The sequence below is a fragment of the Camelus bactrianus genome, chromosome 5 (assembly GCF_048773025.1).
Source record: "Camelus bactrianus isolate YW-2024 breed Bactrian camel chromosome 5, ASM4877302v1, whole genome shotgun sequence".
Classification (NCBI taxonomy): Eukaryota; Metazoa; Chordata; class Mammalia; order Artiodactyla; family Camelidae; genus Camelus; species Camelus bactrianus.
In genome coordinates this window covers 17,637,733-17,659,156 of record NC_133543.1, presented here as the reverse complement: position 1 = coordinate 17,659,156, position 21,424 = coordinate 17,637,733, and the positions used below count along the sequence as shown (strand labels likewise).

Below are 21,424 nucleotides of genomic sequence, written 5' to 3'. Positions count from 1 at the left end.
CCCCAGTGGCTCCCCACAGCCCTCAGAGCCTGACCAGGGCTCAGGAGCCCCTTCACCTCACTCCCTCTCCTCTTTGACTTAGCATCTCCCAGGACTCTTCCCTTTGCTCCCTCACCTTTAACTACATTGCATTTCCTTTCCACGCACTTGGAGAGGCTTCTGGCTATTCCCGCTGCTCTTCCACAGGGCCCCCCTTCACCTCCTTTAGGTCTTCACTCAAAAGCCACTTCTTACTGAGACCTTCCTCCTGATCTAGCTAATCTATCTAAAATCATACCTCCTCACTCACTCTCCCTATTCCCCGTTTTTACTTTTCTCTTTGTTATTTAGCAATGCCTAACACTAATGGCTCACACTAACTACTAATACTAGAAATTAGTACTTAATTTTACTAACTTATTTTCTGTCTCTCCTGCTAGCACTTAAGGCACAGGAGGGATCTTCTGTCTGTCTTGTTTATTTGTTGCATCTCCAGTGTCCAGAAGACAACCTAGCCCATCTCAGGCACTTCCATAAATTATCTATGGCAAGAATGAATGAAATGTTCCCTTGTCGCAGAGGTTCTCCCTGACCATACTACGTTAAATAGATATCCCCTATTTCCTGTTCCCTGCTTTATTTTTCTTCATGATACTTATCGCCATTTGGCATGTGTTTTTTTTTTTTTTTTAACTGTCTTCCTCCCCACCGGAATGAAAGTTCTTTTAACAGCAGGGTAGTAAATATTTGCTGAATGAATTAATTTTTGAACACTGAATAGATGAAATCTAGCAGCACCTGATATTAGGCTCAGTCTGACAGCGCGAAGTCTCCTTATGATAGTACTAATTTTGGGGGCCCTCTGCGGGGGTACACTCCCCCCCGAAGGCGGAGGTTTGATAGCCGGGTCTGGGTTTCGTCAGCGCCCCTTTAAACCAGCCGCGGTCGCTGAGCCGCTAGCACTCGGTCCAGGTCGGGCTGGCCTGGCATCGCCCCTTTAATCGGAGTATCGTCCAGCCAGGCAATTTCCGGGGCGGTGTCATTGCCCGTTTAAGAGAGGAGTGCTCCGCCTTCGGGGGCGGAGCTTAGAGGGGGCTTTAAGGGGTGGGCCGGCGGGCAGCTGGGGTCCGCCGGGGGATTAGCACGGGGTGGGCGCGCGCCTCGGGCCGCCATTTCTTGGTGTCTTCCGAGGAGCCGCCCCCTTCACAGCCTTGCGTGGGACCTCTTCCCTCTCGCGTCCGCGCCCCGCGCCCCCTTCGCCTGCGCGCCGTCGTTCCAGCCCAGGTAAGCGCGAGGCCCTGCAGCCCCGGCCTCACACTCCGCTTCCGACTCCCTTCACGCCCTGCTGCCCTCACCGCTCCGGGGACTCCTTCTCGGCCGCACTGGGACCCTGCGCTCGCGACTGGTGCTGCGGCCTCGCCCCCGGACGCCCCCCCTCCCCCGACCGCCCGGTGCTTCCCCGACTGGCCGGCAAAATATTAAACACGCCGAGAGGGGAGGGGCGGCGGCGGCCAATGGGGCAAGGTCGCCGAGTTTCGGGCGTCTCCTTGCGCGCGGCGGGACCGGAGAGCCCCGGGCGAAGCCGGTTAATGTGTGCGGGACCGACCTCGCTTCTCGGCCCGACCCTTCCTCCGGGGCAGCGGGGCGGGTCTCCGGCGTGGTGGGAGGGCTGGGGCGCCCTTCACCTGCGAGTTGGCGGCTTGGTCGTCCAGCTGGCGAGGTGGATGTGGCAGGTCAAGGAAAAAACACGCCTTGGGTTTGTGTCAAGAATGCACTTGGGGGGGGGCTGATTTGCATTTGACTAAAATTTTAAGTTGTTTGAAAACTGAGAGGCAGGGGTGCTCCCAGGAATGAAGAGGTCTCCAGGACCCTCCCCGCCCCCACCCGTGGCATGGGGCGGGTTAATGATGGGCTCTTTGGTGCGTAAACTTTAATTGTACCTGTCACTATCTTTCTGGTTACTAAGTCGTGTGAATTCTACTTTAAGAGCAAGAACACCTAAGTCTTTTAAACCGTTTGGTAACGTGTTGAATTAATATCAAAAGCTTTTTTTTTTTTTAAGAATTAAGGGAAAATTTTCCCATAACTCCCTTGCTGTCGTAACTAACTTGTTGCTGAACCCTACCCAACATAGTAGATTATTTGTACATAAACTAATTTGCAGGGTTTTCTCCTTTTGTTAGGTGAACTTCATCAGAAAACGGTATGTTTAACTCTGCTGAATTATTGTCTTACAGACGTTTTCTGTATTGGTATTACTGAGACAAAAGATACTAGTATCTTTATAGTGTTTGCTGTATGTTGGCATATTGCTTTATTAAAAAGCAATTGCTTGCCAAAGATTGTGTCCACCGGTCATGTATGAGAATATGCACACTTTTGAGTTTTAGATAGGTATTTTTTTTAAACTTAAGTAATTTAGGTAATAAATGGATTACTTAAATTTGCATTTTTAGGGTTGTAAAGGAAACCCTTCTTGTTAGTTCATAGCTGAAAAATTAGGAATAATAGATTAAAAACTGATATTTAAAAAAAAATGTAAACCTACCATTCAGAAATTCCATTGTACTATTTTAGACAAGTTCTTTCCTGAGTGCCTAATAGTGCATATTGTTGTGCTAGCTAGGTCATAGTGGTGAACAGGGCAGACTAGGTCCCTGTCCTTGTGTCTCAGTCGGGGAAATACCCAGTAAAATAAACAATTTGGTAGTTAATTACAGTTTCCTTAAGTGTTATAAAGAAAAGACTGAGGGTACTGAAAGGAGAACCTAACTTAGAAGTCGGGGAATGCTTTTCTGAGGAAAAGACATTTCAACCAGAAATCTGATGGTAGCCGTGTGAAGTAGGAGAGGGTGGGGGAGAGGTGAAGTTGAAAAGGAACATTCCAGAAAGATGGAACAGCTAAGGTGGGAAAAAAGGCCCGCAGTGAAAAATCACTCTGAGTCTGAGTGGAAGGGTTACTAGAGCAGAGTGAGTAGAAGGGAGTGGGCTGCCAGAAGGGTTAGGGACGGAGGAGGAGCTGGATCAGGGAGCAGGCCATTAAAGATTTTTAAACAAGGATCAGATTTGTGGTTGCTAAAGGTCAGCTGCTGCAGCGGGAAGAATGGAAGTGGGAATGTGGTGGCGCGGGCCGGGGATGGGGAATAGAGAGTGAATATGGGAAAACTTTTTTAACAGAAAATTTTTAAAACTTATGACATGTTCATATATTATTACAGAAGCATTAAGTACTTCCATATGGCTCTCTCCAGAGCTAACCCCACTTAACAGTTGCATGTCCTTCTAGTCCTTTTGTGTGTGTATAAGGTATAATAAGGGTGTGTATGTATGTGTTCCACCGTAGTGTGGAATAAAACTGTATTCATTTTTCTGATTTTATTTTTCACTTGTACATTTTGTCAATATCTGTATCAGCTGTACTTTAAAAGCAACTTTGTTGTATGCCATTGTATGGACCATTATTTAACTACTTGCATGTTGATGGACGTATTTAAAATTTTCTTAAGTTAATTATGCCCTAATGATTCTTGTTTCTACAACTTGGAGCACATTTAGGAGTATTTCTTAAGGATATTCTACCAGAAATAGAATTGCTGTGTGAAAGAGTATGCACATTACAATTTTTGAGTATGGTCACATCTTCCCCCAAGTGGACATTGTGTGAAGGGTGACAGTTTTTCCCATATCCTTTTCAACACTGGCTACCTAGAATCTTTTAAATAACAGACTATCTTATTTTTTAAATTTGGATTTCTTTGGTTACTGTTGAGGTTGAACATCTTTTTAAAGAATGTTTTTATTGCTTGTCATCTTTTAGAGCTTGTTTCTTCATATCTTGCCCTTTCTTTTTCTCCTGGTTGTTTATCTTAATGATTTGTGATAGTTCTTTATTAAATTACATATTAATCCTTCAAAAAATTTTTTGCAGAAAAAATTTTAAAAGCCCTTCACCCTGTTACACTATTTGGTTTTTTTCTAGTATTCATTTCTTTCACTTCTTTAGTTCATCTGAAATTTTTTTTTCGTGTAAGTCACTTTCATATTTTTGTAAAAAGAACCTGTTGTTTGTGGCGATGAGTTTCATAGTTCAAAATACATAGTTATTAAAATTATAAATCAGAAAGAAGCTGAGTTTTTCCTTAGCAGGTTAACTCTGCTTGTATAGTGAGTCTGTTTTCAAGGTGTAGAATAAGGTAAAAGAAAACTTACTTTTATAATTCATTTGCTTCCTAGGAACCACAAATTTGTAGTACATTTTGAACACTTTTCCCTTAAGGAAACTTTTTATTACAGAAAAATTCAACATATACAGAAGTAGTCAGAAGAATATAATGAGCCCCCATGAACCCATCATCAGCTTAACAGTTATTGGCCAGTTATCTGGCCAGTTTGTTTCATCTCTCTTTCCACTTAACTCCCTTCCTTATACCTTTCATCTAGCTTCCCTCAATGATAACATCTGACAATTAAAAAACATTTTTTATTTGAATGAGGATCCAAAATAGGTCCATACATTGTGATTATTTATGTGTTTTAAGTCTTTTTGAATCTGTAGTTTCTTTTGCATCTTTTTTTTTTTACCCCCTTGCAATTTCTTGAATACGCTGAGTTCAGTTTTAAAATTCATTATGTACATTTTGTTTGCATTTTCTCAGCATTTTTTAAGCTATGATCTTTGATAATTTCTCATCTCTAAAATCTGAGTTTTACATGACTCGTTCTTTAATATAGTAGAAAGACCAAGATTTAGAGTCAGAAAATCAGAGTTTGAGCCCCTCTTCACTATTTACTAAATAGCGGGCGTGGTCATTTGTTTAATTTCTGCGACCTTTCGTTTGCTCATCAGAATAAGAATACTTTGGGGAGTTTTTCTGAGTACTGAGTAAGATTATTTACTAAATGTTTGTTGTGCTTGATGAAATGTGCTGGGTGGCTAGCTATTCAAAGTAGGAATTTTGTTATCAGGGATCTTATAGTAAAGGAGACAGGCATATAAATGAATAATTAAAACCTGATTAGTGAAGTAGAAAAGTATTTTCAAGGTTCAGTGGAAGTGTGATGGTGGGAGTTACTAACTAGATATCAGAGAATGTTTCTCACGGGAGGTTTGGTGGAGTTAAATTAAAAGGAATAAGAGATCCTGGACATAAGGGTGTTATAAGTCTGGAATGACAAGTACTACCTTTTCTAGGCAGCTGAAATGAGACTGGCTAGCAAGATGCAAAAGGAGCAATGCCTGAAAAAAAGAAAAAACCCTGCAGAGAAAGAGATGAGGGCCAGATGCTATGTATTACTGCTTTGAAAACTGAAAAGCTATCTAAAATTTTTACCTGTTTTCTTCAGATATAAGCAAATGAATTTACAAATGACAAGTACCATGACTTTGCCAGTTTACCTAATTATGTGGAAATATTCATACTTGTAATATGTGTACAATAACTTCATACACTTTTTCATCTGATAGTATTATTTTAAAATTAACCTTTATTTTTGTAGGTTTATAAGGGTATCTAGTTGAAGAGCTCATCTGATCTGAAGGCTTCTTACATAAAAGAGCATTTTCCTGAATTCTGCTTCCTCCTCAAAGCAATGAGTTCCATGTTTTAAATAATAAATGCTACTTCTTGATTTTTAATTTCACTAATTATTTGTTGAATTCCTACTAGGCAAGATTAGTTCTTTGTTCACACCTAACTCTACTATATACTTCCTTTGAGTTATAGTTACTTTATGGTTAAGGTTAAATCAATATTAGTCTTTATGTATTATGACTAAATTATTAGCTGAGTCATGTAGTGTACTGTGATTACATTCCCTTTTCTGCACACCTTGTTTTCTCTGCAATTGATAATTGTCTTTTTTTTTATTTGTTGGCATAGTTACAGGTATTTTTCTCGAACTCTTAGTTCTTTAAATTAAACTTTATGCAAGGTAGTTTTTATGATGTTTCCATTTTATATTTAACCTGTTTTGATTATTTGGATTAATCTGAATGTTCTTAATAGAGATAAGGAAAGAAGTAGCATTAGTTTGACATTGTAAAGAATTGTTTATATTAAGTAGCAATTTAAAATCTGAGTAATAGTAGAAAATTTGATAAAACTTATGTTTGAATTATATTTGTACTTTAGGTGAAATAGGTGGTTATTTTTGTATTTTTATTATGAATGCTCAGAGAAGAAATGTAACTTCTTAGGAGTGTTATTATCATCAAAGGATATCTTAGTGTATGGCATTGTCTCCTAATGTTTGTAGGGGTATATGGTTGTTGTACGTATAATTTATTGACCCAAAAGACCAGATGAACTTCATAAATATTTGCCCTCTCTTATCAGATTAGCACCTTATAAAATAGTCCAGTAAGTTTAGAAATGATGTAAGCCATAGGTCTGTTTTATGTTAAAATCTTTAAAAATTTTGAATTAAAGTAGCTAGTTTTAATTATTTTTTTCAGATTTGCTTGCCCAGGCGCTCTTAATAACACCTACTAATGCTCTCAGAACTTTACTAAATCACAGCATTTGTCTGACTGCACATTGTGGAGAGTCTTCTGATACCTTTTCTCTCTGGTTTTATAGTGACAAAAATGCTGAGCTTCTTCCGTAGAACACTTGGGCGTCGGTCGATGCGTAAACATGCGGAGAAGGAAAGACTCCGAGAAGCTCAGAGAGCTGCCACACACATCCCTGCAGCTGGAGACGCTAAGTCCATCATCACCTGTCGAGTGTCCCTTCTAGATGGTACTGACGTTAGTGTGGACTTGCCGGTATGTAGATCTTGGTGACTTACAAATTCTTTATGAGGTCACTTTCTTCTTCTGAGCTTTCTACTGATAACTTCCTGGGAGAGTTAGGTTATGTTGTTTAGTATGGATCAGGTGCTATTGCATACATGTACATGGATCAGGTGACATTAGGTATCTGGAATGATAGTATTTCTCTGGGATTAGCGGCAGTTAACTGAAACTTTCAAATGTTAGTGCAGTTATTGTCATGAGTCATTTTTGTGTGTACTTGTGTGTTCTGTACGATGGCAGTCTGTGGATTTCTCACAGTCCTTATTGAGCAGTTACTAAAGCAATGAGAATTTTTGGGAATGATGTTACATGGATACTGTAAGATTTTTAGTTCTCTGTACTTTTTTGTAATTTTCAAAATACTCTTCAGCTTTCCTCAAAACAAATATTTCCTCCACAGTTTGGTGTGCTTGTAGAAATTTTAATGAAATAAAGTGAGAAGAAGGACTTTCTTTATATACCCCTCAGCTCTGGCTGCCTAGCTCTTTGTTCCCAAGTAGTTTGCAGGGTAGGTGTTTCATACACTGTAATCTTTATTTCAAGGTTGGATTTTTAAATTATATTCAAATTTTGGATAGATTTTTTTTTTTACTGTTATGAATAATCATAACTCACAGTGTGAAGCAGTCCAATATATTTGAAAGGGGATAGCTTATTCCTTACAGGTCTTTTTTTGAAGGGAGGGGGAGGTAGCTGTATGGTTTGCAGGGAGCTGAGTTTCTGAGCTATTTGCTAAACCAAATCTCTTTCTCATGTCTTCATTCTGTATTAAAAGATTTATGTAACTGAGCTATAAGATGTGTGATTTGATGTCATTAAGTGTTCCACAATGTCTTCCCTCCCTACAAACTTTTTTTAGTACACACTCATTTACCCAAAATGCAATTTAAAAAAAAATCTCTTGGTGTGAGGTAATAGCCTGGGTGCTGCAACAGTACATAATTGAATAGTCTCTGGAAGGCCTTAAACTCAAAGAGTGGGAGATTAAGGAATTGGATAGTTTGTTTAAATGAACATTCTGATTAATTTGAATAATCTAGAATATACTAGGTATGTACCTACACATTTTTAAAATAATGTAATATAAAATTAAGACACAGGATTTCTTGAAGTGTTTTGAAGTCATCTAGTAAGTATTCATTATATTTGTACATTAGACTGGGCATTTTCAGAGTTTTTGTTTCTGAAAGACTTTAATGTGGTTTAATTTTCTTCTTATAAGGGCTTTTTAAGGGTGTGTCAGACATTCCAGTATTTGATAATTTGTGAGGATAGTTTTCATATTCATTTCTTATGTGATAAGTATCTTAAGTGTTTTGTGTACTATTCCATTAAAATATCATTAGATATGTGGTTGAAAAGCTTGAGATTGCTATGTAAGAGAGTAGAAAAAAGTTTCTTTTTGCCTAATGTTTGAAGTAGGAAGTCTCTGGGTTATTGATAGAGAGGCTGATAACCAGGAAAGTAGAATTTGAAAAGAAGTTTTCTGAAACGGCAGTGTAGTGTGGAGGAGAAAGCAGCACTAGGTTTTAAATGGCTGGTGACTGGTACAGGTCGGTTTCCTTTGCTTGGTATGCTCAGAAAGTGTGTGTGTGATGCTTGATCAAGGGCAGAAATGTTAGCTACCCTCTTATGCAGACAACTGCAGTGAAAAAACCAAGAGTTTTAGGTTAGAGTCTATGTGGAACTAGAACAATTGCCTTTTCAACTCTGCAGGTGAAATCCTAGAGTTAGTAAACTAATGCTAGATGTGTGCGTGGATATAAAATGGCCACTGCCCGCTCTCCCTGCCTTCCAGCTAAACTGTCTTACTAAAGAAAATAGGCCAGAGGAATGATAATTTCTAGGGAGAAAAGATTTTCTCTTTTTTTGATTTAGCTTCTCAACTAGTCTAGTATGATTCTGAAAGAAGATTTAGATTGTTCTTGGAAATTGGTGCACATGCTTACTTCCCATTAGGATTAGTCACTATTGATCATAGCAAGCGCGTAGAATTAAGGTGATTGCCCAGGCAATGTGTAAGGGATTACCTGTAATTAAGTAAAGAAGTTTAAATCTGTACACTTCAAATTAATATGTACTAGTTGTAATGGTCATTTTTTTTTTCTGTTCTTCTCACAATAGGGGGAGGGATTTGAATACCTTCTACTTCCTTTTTTTTAGGGACCTAGTATAGTAAGAATGTCTTTCAGTAAATGATAAAGGCAGCAGGTAGAAATTTCTAATTATCTGACTTTAATTTTCTCTTTGGAAATGCCATAATAATTCCTTTGATTTATGAGCTTACTGTTGTTTAGTAAATAGCCTTTATCGTAAAACTCTGCATCTTACCAACACTTGATATTATCTGGCATTTTTATTTTAGCATTCATAGTTGGTGTGAAGTAGTATCTCATGGTTTTATTTACATTTCTCTGTTTTAAGTTTTAAATTAATAGGTAATAGTTGATTAACCATTAGATAACAATTTTTATATACTTACTTTGCTGATATGGATGCCCAAGTCCTTAAATTGTATAGACCATTACACCTTCAAATAAATGAAAAAAAATCCCATGTTCACAAATTAAAGGTCTTAACAGTGCAGTGTTAAGATGACAATACATTCAAAACTGATTTACAGATTCAACATAATCCCACCAGAATATCAGCTGACTTATTTGTAGAAATTGACAAGCTGATTTTAAAACTTATGTGGAATTTCAAGGCACCCAGAAGAGCCAAGACAATGTTGAAAAAGAACAAAGTAGTAGGACTCATACTTCCCAGTTTTGACTTACTATCAAGCAGTAGTAATCTAGATGGTGTGCTTTGCTGGAGCAAGGTTAGACACATAGACCAATGGAACAGAATAGAGAACCCAGAAATAAACCTATACGTCTGTGGTCAGTTGATTTTTGACAAGGTTCCCAAACTATTCAATGAGAGAAAGAATAATCTTTTCAATAAGTGGTGCTCAAACTGGATAGCCACATGCAGAAGAAATGAAGTTGGAACCTTAACATGTACCGTGTAGAAAAATTAACTCAAAATGGATCAAAGTCCTAAACATAAGACTGTAAAACTTTTAGAAGAAAATACAGGGGTAAGTCTTCATCACGTTGGATTTGATACTAGTTTCTTAGATATGACACCAAAAACGTGAACAACAAAAGAACAAATAAATTGGACTTTATCAAAATTACAACCTTTTGTGCCTCAGAGGACAGCATCAAGAGAGTGAAAAGATTCCTAGAATGAGAGAGAGTATTTGCAAATATGTATCTGATAAATACCTAGAATATGTAAAGAACTGTTAGAACCCAATAATAAAAAGACAAATGACCCAATTTAAAAATGGGCAAAGAATCTGAACAGACATTTCTCTCAATAGGATATGCAAATGACCAATAAGCACATGTAGTGCTTGTCATCATTAGTCATCAGAAAAATACAAATAAAAACCATGAGATACTACTTCACACCAACTATAAAAGCTAGAATAAAAATGCCAGATAATATCAAGTGTTGGTAAGGATGTGAGGAAACCTGAATCCTCTTACATTTTTTAGCAGGAATGTAAAGTAGTCCAGCTGCTTTTGAAGACAGTCTGGCAGATCCTTAAATGATTAAACCTAGTTACCATGTTATCCAGCAATTCCACTTCTAGGTATATGTCCAAGAGAATTGGAAACATGTTTACACAAAAACTTGTACGCAGATGTTCATAGCAGCATTATTTTTTTTTAAAGGAGTAAAAAAATTTTATTAAAAGTAAAAGGCACAATACAAATCATAATTCATCAATATAAAAATTTTATAAGTATTTAAATAAAATTGTACTTTAATTTGTTGAAAATTTATTTAAATCTTACTAGATAAGTTTATCAAAATAAAGCCATTCACAATTCCAGCACTCAATGTCCACCTAATTGCACTATGAAGAATTATTGTTATACTTAATGTTTATAACATTCAGATCCATTGTATCAGTAAAGGCCAGAAATCACACCAGTCATTTCAAAAGCAAAAACATAAGGAATTGGATGAAAAAACTGAAAAGGAGTCATGAAAGTAACATGAAGGTAGTGTCTAGAGAAGCTACCATGCCTACGGCTGGGAGAACAAAGAAGATGCTAGAAGCTTGAAGAAGGGCACTGCAGAACTCGGGTGGAGACTAAACAGGGAAGGTGGCCTGGCTAGTGGATGTGAGGATGCTGGTTCTGGAACTGCAGCAGCATTATTCTTAATAGCCAAAAATATAAACAACTTAGATGTCTGTCAGCAGATGATTGCATAAATGTGTTATATCCATGTAAGGGAATACTACTTGACCATAAAGGAAATGGTACTGTTACATGCTGCATGGATAAACTTTGAAAACATTATACTAGATGAAAGAAGCCAGTCACAAAAGACCACATATTCTATGATTCCATTCACATAAGAGTCCAGGATAGAGAAATCTCTGGGGGGTGGGGAAGTAGAGTAGAGGTTGATTAGGGCAGATGGATGGGGAGAGAGAGGATAGTGTGAAGGGTGGTTGGGGCCAATAGCAAAAAGATATGAGGTTTCTTTTTGAGGCGATGAAAGTGTTCTAAAATTGAAGTGATAGTTGTACATATTTGTGAATGTAATACCTTTGAATTGCATACTTTTAATGGGTGAATGGTATGGTATGTGATTTATATCTCAAAGCTGTTTAAGAAAAAGAATGTATGGATTTTTGTATACTTGTGTTTTATCCCACTTAAGGTTTTTTAGTAGTTAAACAAAAATTACATACAGGTTTAATTTAGAGATGATATGCTTGACTCATTACAGGGGGAAAAAAAGCAAGCCTAGAGATTGTACAGGGATAAAGGCACAAGTAACAAAGGCTGCACACCAGTAGTGGCTGTAAGTTTGCTGTGGGAGAAATACTTTGTACATGGACATGGGAGGGGAGAGAATGAAGATTAGAAATGAGTAAAATATGGTTTGGTGTGGGAGTTATATTGATTGTGTAGAAGATCATGAGAGGGTAATCAACTCTCCTGGGGAGAAGGAGTAAAAGAATGAAGTGGGGAAAAAAGCTTTAGTGGAATGTGCTTGGAAGCTGTCTGTCAGAGGGTTTAAAAGAATTATTGGGAACAAACATATTTGAGCTCTTATAGTCCCTTATGCCTAGCAAGTGCTAAATAAATATTGTTTGGTTGTTGGAGGGAATGCATAAAGGGAAAATGGAGGATTGCCATGAGATTTGGCAGTAAAAGGAAGAAGGAAGTAACACAGCAGCTAGAGAATGGCTGGATGGGTAGATCTGAGTTTGTTTAAATGTATAGGGGAAATGTTCCTCAGGAATTGGTTTTATATACACAGATAGAGATGATAGGAGGAACATTCTTGGAGGAATACCATCTTTTGCTGAGAAAGATGAAAGGCTAATAGAAGGATGCTGTCTTCTGAGTCTTAATCTTCCACAGAAGAGGATATGAAGTGAGGATTGGGTCTAAATGAGATGGTGACCTGGATTAATTTGTTAGGAAAGAAAAGGATATAAGTAGTAAGCACTGGTCTAGATGTAGCTGAAAAATGAATTTGTAATGGGCCAGAGCTGTGTGGATCTATGTTTTCACTTTTCCTTTTTCACTTGGTTTATATTCAGTGGCTGCGAGGGGAAAGGGTACATGAAAATGAATAAGATCCTGACCTCGGAATCAGTGATTCCATATTCATATTCTATACACTCTGGCCACACTGGACCTTCTTACTATTTGCCCAAACATGGTGGACCATTTTACAACTCCACCTTTGCATTGGGTTTATACTAATAAGAATTATAAGTACAAAGTAGCACAAAGGGAGGAGGATTCATTGTGTGGCTTTTTGAAAGTAACATAGATGTACTGATTCTTGAAGTCAGAATCAAGAATTCATTAGCGACCTAAAGGGCATTCTAAGCAGAAAGAATTGCATTTTGCTAAGGCTCAGAGGTATGACTTACTGGGGAAATTATAAGCAGGTAAAAATACTGGACGGACAGGAGATAAGGCTGTAAGAGTAAGCAAGGAACAGTTAGGAAAGACTGTTTTATGCCTTGGAATCTACTTTTATCTGTAGAGGAAGAGAAATAATTGAAGGATTTTAAAGACAGAGAGTGACATTCTGTTCTGCAGTTTTAGGAAGAATCACATTGGCAACTTCTGCCACTTTGTCTTCTGATTCTTGTCTGTCTTGAGTCTGTCTCTTTCCTCAACCCCACCGTAGACTGTCAAGATTTTATGTATTTCTTCATTTTGTTTTTACCTAAGGTGACAGATTTCTGTTAACTATTCCAGGCTGAATGTCAAATATGAATTCTTCTGAGGCCTTCATTGCTTTCAGGCAAACTTAACTCATCCTCATTTCTTTAGCATTTTGTTTATACTGCAAGAATAGCACTCATGTTTATTGTGTTTAAGCTAGTTTTATATAATTTTATTCTTAGTAAGAACTTTGTGATTGCTTGAGGGCAAGTAGTATAAGCATATTTATCTATATACCTCTAGCAGCTAATACATAATAGGTGTCTGTCCAGTAATTGTTGAATAGAATTGATGGTATGTCAAAAACATATATTTCCTGTAAACTATTAAGTGCATAATGAAATGAAAAACCCTTGAGAGAGTATGGAATGGGAAAGAAACAAAAACACTAATTTAGAAAGATACATGCACCCCAGTATTCATAGTAGCATCATTTTCAATTGCCATTTGCAGCAACATGGATGCACTTGGAAGGTATTATGCTAAGTGAAATAAGTCAGACCAAGAAATACAAATAATATATGTATCACTTACATGTTGAGTCTAAAAAAATAAAACAAACTAGTGAATATAACAAAAAAGAAGCAGACTCACAGTTACAGAGAACAAATTAGTGGTTACCAGTGGGGAGGGGGCAATATAGGGGTAGGGGAGTAAGAGGTACAAACCACAAGGTATAAAATTAGCTATAAGGATATATTATACAACACAGGGAATATAGCTAATATTTTATAATGACCTTCCATTTCTGTTTTTGCTGTTCCCTGCCCTAGATTCTTTCCCAATTTAAGACCGATCTTCAAGTCTTCACTGATTATTATAGTCTCAGTGACTCTTCTCTAAAATCAGTCGGCAAATAGTTCAGTATGACTTGTACTTAGGTGTTCTAAGTTTTCTTCTTTTCTTTCCAGTTACATTATAAAGCTCCTTTAAAGTAGGGACTCTAAAAATTGTCAAGATAAGAGTCTCTCCTTGCACACAGTTTAGATAGAAAGTAATATTTGTTGATTGATAGGAAGTAACATTCTCCAGGAAAGCACATAGTAGATCACAAATTCTCTTTTTGGCCTTAAATGATTTATTGGAAAATCGTGGTATCTTACCGATTACCTGCTACAAGGTAATACTTTTGGTATTGCAAGTAATTTTTTTTAAGAGATCTTGTATAATTAAAAATATGTTAATCTTATAAGCCACTTACTGGTTTATTTTCTTGCCATTTCAGAAAAAAGCCAAAGGACAAGAACTGTTTGATCAGATTATGTACCACTTGGACCTTATTGAAAGCGACTATTTTGGACTGAGATTTATGGACTCGGCACAAGTAGCAGTGAGTAGCTGTTTTTTGGAGGCTCCGAAATGGAAAATTTCAGATGATGTGCTAAATGCTACAAAACTATTTGTCCTTAATGTGTTCTTTTTTTGTGTAATTTTCTTACTATGGTCTGAAGCTTTGACCCTGTGCTTCAGAATAACCCGAGGTGCTTTTTTTTTTTTTAAAGTGAGTTCTGGCCCTAACCCAAATTACTAGAGCATAAATCTTTGCGGATGAGGCTTTGAAATCTTGACCACTGGATTGATTCTTGGGCACACTAGAGTTAACACTGTGCAAGTAAGAGAATGCTAGGATGGGAGTTTTGTGGGCTCTTGGTAAGTGATAGAGGAGTTTCTAATTTGCAATTTAAGGTGAATGGCCTAAGATATCCCTAATATCCCTTCCAGATCTGTGATTCTGTATCTGTAGATAGATGTTCTTTGTTTGACTTGTGCATTTCAGATGAGATAACAGCATATGTAATATGGTAGGAAGTTGGAGACTTTTTCAAAGAATTGAGTACTTTAGTAGGATGTGACTGGAGGGTATTTGAAAGAGAGTAAGTAGTAAATTAAGATTAGAAGGTGGATTAGTGGCCATATCATCTAAACTGAATGCCAAAGTGTTAGTAATAGATTGGCACTATTCTCTGGTAATCGAGATTAGGAATTTTTCAAGCAGGGAGGTTATATTTTGCTTTAGGAAGTTTTACGTAGAAATACTGTGTAGGATTATTTGGAGCAGGCAGGGATTAAAGTCAGAGAGAGTTAGTGCAAATACTTTGGAGAGAAAAGTAGTATTACAGCCTGAAACACTCTACACTGGAATTTGACACATTGTAAAACGATTATAAATCAAAAAAAATGTTAAAAAAAAAAAAAAAAAGCCTGAAACAGGGCACTTACAGTAGCAGGGAGAGGCGCGGAGCAGAGATGAAGATACCAGGACATTAAGCCTTATTTTCTGGAAAGCTGATGGGGCATGTGTGTGTATTTAGTAACACAATAAATGCAGTGTTTAGGACCCATATGAACAGTATATATAATAAGAATTCTCAGGTTCCTTTTGGAGTAGGTATGTGGGAGTAGTTTTGGTGTGATTAATTAACTGGAATACCTCTATAAGACACTTTACAAAACTCACATCACTTGGAGATGAACTCCTAGACTGATTTTATAGAGCATCTTGGCTAAATTTACAGCTGTTAATAATGTTAGCTGCAGTTGTTTTCTTGATTGCCAACTCCTCTCCATTTAAAAAAATTAAGCATGAAGACTTAGGTACAGGTTATTGGTTAGGTTATTTTTGGTACAGCCTTGCAATGGAATACCTGCAGCTCATTAAAAATGGTGGTATTTTAAAGTATACTAATTGACATGAATCATGTAAAAATAAGAAGGGTTACAAAACAGTATAACTGAATTTTTCGATATTTAAAAATGTAAATTTATGCGCACACGTATACATGAACAAATTTGAAAAATTATTTCCCATAGCTGCTGCTTTTTGATTCTAACTGTATTAGTTGTTATATTGATTTGCACTTCCCTAATAGAAAAGGTGTGAGCATCTTTCCATGTACTTATTTGTCATTTGTATATCTTTTTTGGACAGTTGTCTATTCAGATTCTTTACCCACTTTAAAACTGGGTTATTTCTTCTTTATTGTTGAGTTTTAAGAGTTTTTATTTTGGGAGGATACTAGACCCTTCTCAGATGCATGATTTGTGAATATTTTCTCCCATTCTGTAGTTTGTCTTTTTATTTCCTTGATAGTGTCCTTTGCACAAAAGTTTTTAATTTTGATTAAGTTTTATTTTTCTACTTTTCCTTTAGTTATGGTTTTAGTCATATTTATAAAACTGTTGCCTATTCCATGGTCACAAAGATTTACACATGTTTTCTTCTTCATCCATTTGGAGTTAATTTTTGTATATGCTGTAAGGTTCAGACTTCTGATACCTAGTGGTCCTAACACCATTTGTTGAAAAGATGATTCTTTCCCCATTGAATGGTCTTATCATGCTTATTGAAAGTCATTTGAGCATAGATACATGGGTGTGTTTCTGGGTTCTCTATTGTGTTCCATTCACCTATGTGTTGATCCTTATGCCAGCACCACATTGTCTTGGTTACTGTACCTTTATGGTAAGTTTGGAATTGAAAAGTGTTATAGTAAGTTCGAAATTGAAAAGTGTGAGCCCTTCAATTTCATTCTTCAGTTTTAAGATTGTTTCAGCTTTTTTGGGTCACTCGTATTTCCATATACATTTTAGGATTAGCTTGTCCGTATCTGCCAAGAAAGCAATTGGAATTTTCACCAGAATTGTCTTGAATCTGTATATCCATTTGGGAAGTACTGCCATCTTAATGATAAGTCTTATCCATGAGCATGGACCATCTTTCCATTTATTAAGTCTTTATATTTCTTAAAATAATGTTTTATAGTTTCAGCTTATATGTCTTTCACCTCCTTCGTTTAACTTATTCACAGGCATTTTAATCCTTTGATACTATTGTACCTATGATTGTTTTCTTATTATCATTTTTGGATTTTGTTTGGATTCTAGTATATAGAGTTCATTTTTGTATGTGTATCTTGTATCTTGCAACTTTGCTGAACTTACTAGTTTTTACATGTTTTATGCGTAAGATTATGTCATCTACAAAAAGGGATAGTTCTACTTCTTCCTTTTTAATCTGAATGCCTTTTATCTTTTTCTTTTCTCCTATCTCTTTTACTTGCCTAAGTGCTCTCACTAGAACATATAGTAAGATGTTAAATAGAGGTGGTGAGGGTGGACCTTCTTGTCTTATTCTTGATTTTAGGGAGAAAATGTTCAATCTTTCACCATCAAATATGATGTTACCTTTGGGATTTTTATAGATGCCCTTTATCATTTTGAAGAAGACCTCTTCTATTCCTGTATTTATTTTATTTATTTCTTGGTGGAGGTACTGAGAATTGAACCCAGGATGTCATGCATGCTAAGAAAATTTTGGGGGGGCGGGGAAAGTAGATTTATTTATTTTATTTATTTCTTGGTGGAGGTACTGGGAACAATATTTTTGTTAAATATACATATGTATATATTCTGTATTGTGACACACACACACAGGTACAGATATTTGCTAAACAAGGATGAACTGTTTACAAAAAGTGTATTTCCAAAATAGATTATGTGCTCTATGTCCAGAGAGTGAATATATAACCTACCTAAATCACCTACATTTCCATTATAAATTTGACTTTTTTAGGATCCTAAGAAATTGTATTAATAATACACAGAAAGGTATAGTGGAAAATATATTTTAATGGCTCATCTAAGTCTTCATTTGGAATGTCTTGTAACACAGACTTTTAATGCCAAAAGTAATTACCTAGATAGAATAAGAATCTAGAGTAAATTGAAGTGTTTTCAGTTAGATTACAGCAGTGCAATGTAGTGATCTTCTGTTTTCATGGCATAGATTTTCAACATTTGTTAATTGTTAAAAATGTTAAAATTTGCTTTAAAAAAATCCTTTGATTCAGAGCATAAGCCTCTACTCCTCACAGGTGAACTATTTTTTGCACAGGCAATTGTTTCGAAAAATGATTAACATTTCTCTGCATTAAGTTCTTTGCTCTCTGGCAAAAGTGTTGGTGCATTTCTTTAGTAGAGCCATGTGGGTGGTTGGAAATTGGGGATCATTCATTTGAAGAGCTGTTTACAGACTGTTTGGCTATAAGGACTGGGATAAGGGTGTGTGTATGTTAGTGTTTTGGAATCTCCCTAGGTGATTCTTTGTTTGGTTTCGTGATGGCTGTGACGTTTGTGATTGTATGTTATTTATATTTTAAGACACGCACATACGTAATTGTTCTTTCATGCCTAGTTCAACAGAATGGAACAGTTTTCCTTTGAATTCTAAGTTTACCAACCAAACTTTAAAAGTAGGAAATTAGAAGGAATTTGTTTCCTTTTTATGGTACATGAGGAAAGAACCATATTAGTTTCACATTATTCATCCAAAAATCTGTATCTGCATGTTCTCACCTTTATCTTCTGTTGTAATTTAAACTCAACTCCTGAAGACCCTGATTCAAGGAAAATACTATCAGTGCCTGTCTCTGAGCTCTGAATTTTCCAGTCCCTAGGTTTGGAATGTGGAGGAGATGAAAGAAAACAGACTTGAGAGTATGCAAACATGAACTCAGACCTTCCCCAGAAGAACATCACCAGGAACTCCCCCAGCTCCTAAATTTAACTTTAAAATTTGCTTGAATCTTTATCTGAGTTTTGGGCTGTCTTAAAGGAGGGCAGTGTAGAAGCTATTACATGCAGGTAGAAAAGGGACTAAAATGCCTACTTGGAAGAAAACTGTGGTCCTTTTCTTACCAGGATGATTGTATGTTTAGTGTGCTTCTCAGAAGAGTAGGATGCAAATTAGAGATTAAAGGTACATTTATGAGACTAGCCTTAAATATTCTTAAACTGGAAATTTGTAACTGTCTAAAAAAGACTTTAGGTTCTTGAAATAGTAAATGATCTATCTTAGATTAATGTTTCCTTCTCAATATTCCTTAAAATTCATTCTGTCAAAATTTATATTTAGCTTCTTGATTTTCAGTCCATTGTTAATTTCTTTATTCTTTGCCAACACATGCAGTTTTTTTTTTCCTTTTATGTTTGAAAACTCTGGAAGGAATCAGAAAACAATAACATCCAGAGGGGAGTAGTGTTTGTGGTGATAGAAATTGGCTGTATGGGGATATTTCAGGGGTTGAGGGGACTGTTGACCATATACCTTTTAATACTGCAAAAAAAAAAATTAAGCCGTATGAATATATTACTTATATAAAATACTAAAATAAGGGATCTATAATTACTGTTTTAAGTAATAATGTGCTGAGTAAGCTGATAATATAGGAAAGCACAAAGAAAAATTATCGCAGCCGTCTCAACCACCTAGAGATGACACCTCTGTTACTGTTTTGTTACAGATTTTGTCTCAGTCCAAAAGAAAAGGCACGTTTGTGTACACAGTTGACCCATGAACAATGTGGGGGTTAGGCATACTGACAGTTGAAAATCCGCGTGACTAACTTTTCTAAGTCAACCCTCTGTATAAAAGGTTCTGCATCTGTGAATTCAACCAGCCAAAGATTGTGTAGTACTGTAGTGTGTGTTTAGTGAGAAAAATCCTTGTATAGTTCAAACCCTTGTTGTTTAAGGGTCAGCTGTATAAATTTCTACAATTTTGATAAAACAACTTAAAACATGTTGTAATCTGCCTTTTAGAATTTTAACAATGTATTATGATTTTCCAGATTCCTAAGAGTTTTTGCTTTCATTCTTTTTAATTGTTGCATTGTTGTATCATATTGAAATACTTTATTTAACCAATTCACTATTGTTGGATATATAGATTGTCTTTATTTTCTGATATAATTCCTTGTGGGTTAAATCATCCATAATGATTTCTGAATGTAGAATTGCTGAGTCAAAGACACATGGTTATTTTTAAGGCACAATTAAATTGCCTCCTGGAAGGTTTGTGCTCATTTGTACTCATTATGGTATATGAGAGTCCCCCCAACTGAGGTTATGTGAGACTGCCCAGGTGACCAGCCATTCGCTTATTAATTCATTGCAGTCTAATAGATGGAACCTCAAGATAGAGCGACTCCCAGATCCATGATTGTGTGGAGAAAACAGTCTAGGGCACATAAGCAAATTTTATCTCATACCCAGTATGTGATTAGCATTAGGCTGTAGTAGTATTTTGCACAGTTAAGTCTTTGATTTTTGAATATTAGATTTCTGGGCTTGGCCTGATGGATGCACTTTACACTGTCCTAGGTGAAGTATTTTCAGCTGATAGGTTGAACTATGTTCTGCTTATTGGCTGGCTTAGCATTATATTAATGGATGGATGTGTAAAACTGAACACTTGCTAGATTGAAATATGCTTAAAAGTGGGTATCCACCTGAATTTACTGAAAGACGAAAGATGGCTAAGTAGCCTACACATATGGATCCAGAAAAATATCATGCAGTGTTTAATTGCCTTTTGAATTGTTTATTGACCATCGTATTTCGACGTGCCAGAGTTACTTTGCCAACAAACTGGTGGTTCTATGAATTTCACTTTTGGATCTTGGCAGAGAATAGGGAGAAGAGGCTAGGCAAATAATTGGCAAGAAAAGCAGATGGTTACAAGTCTTTTAACAATGCGGCCTTGTTTATCCACTCTTTGCCTATCTGGATTTCTGAGACTGGATTCCTTTGCTCTGTGAACTAGCTAGCACAAGAGCACTCCTTTCCTGTAGGGTGCTTGGAATTGTAAGCATGCTGAATAGAACACAGTCATGTGTATCTTAGTGGGATGAGTGCATCCTGTCCCTGTTAGAGCTTGGTGGTGTAAAGGGATTAATAATGAGAAGTGAGCTGGGAATGGTTTATCAGTGGACGTCTCTGGAATTGGTTCTTAGGTCTGTTTGTGTTTCAGAGTGAAGAGGTTACAGAAATCAAAAGTCTATTACTCTTAAATTGTCACAACATTTTAAACTGACTATAACTCAAAAAAAAAAAAAAAAAAAGTCTGTTACTCTTGAAACCAGAAGTCTGCTAATCACAATGTTACCATTTTTTATTTGTAAAGCAAAGGAGGAAAGACCGCTTATTTTAATGGATAGGGGCTTGGTTATGACAAAGAGTTTAATTTTATTGTGCAGGCTCTTTCAAAGACTACTACTTTGCGTAGTATCTGTTTTGTAAAATATGAGTGACATTTTTTCACCAAATTTGGGGTCATGACCGGTTAATAAATCTCACCTTTTTAATTACAAGAATGAACCAAGCACTAGAATATGAGGATACTTTTCTTCTGTCTGATTGTACCATTTTTGAGACTTATCTTTTGGGGAACAGTGAGAAAAACTAAGGCCAGAATTTAGAATATCATCCTGGTTACTAAGAGAGCAGAGGAAATGTTTTAAGAAGTCATATGTCTGGTTTTAGGTCTTTTTATTATATTCATATATATCGTAAGCTTGCTGTAGAGTCTGGGCAGGTTAACCCC

The 21,424-nt window shown here is 36.5% G+C and overlaps 1 protein-coding gene across 6 annotated transcripts in view; it reads left to right on the top strand.

Moving 5' to 3' along the window:
- The first annotated feature begins 1,043 nt into the window (after positions 1-1,043).
- Positions 1,044-21,424, top strand: part of EPB41L5 (erythrocyte membrane protein band 4.1 like 5) — a 102,969-nt gene continuing 82,588 nt past the window's right edge. For 3 of the 6 annotated variants that reach the window (XM_074363512.1, XM_045516345.2, XM_010954691.3), the window contains exons 1-3: positions 1,752-1,898; positions 6,558-6,745; positions 14,267-14,371. In XM_074363512.1, coding sequence (XP_074219613.1) covers positions 1,871-1,898; positions 6,558-6,745; positions 14,267-14,371 — 321 coding nt within the window. In that variant the 5' untranslated portion in view covers positions 1,752-1,870. The other 3 variants (XM_074363511.1, XM_045516354.2, XM_010954698.3) reach the window with 3 other exon arrangements.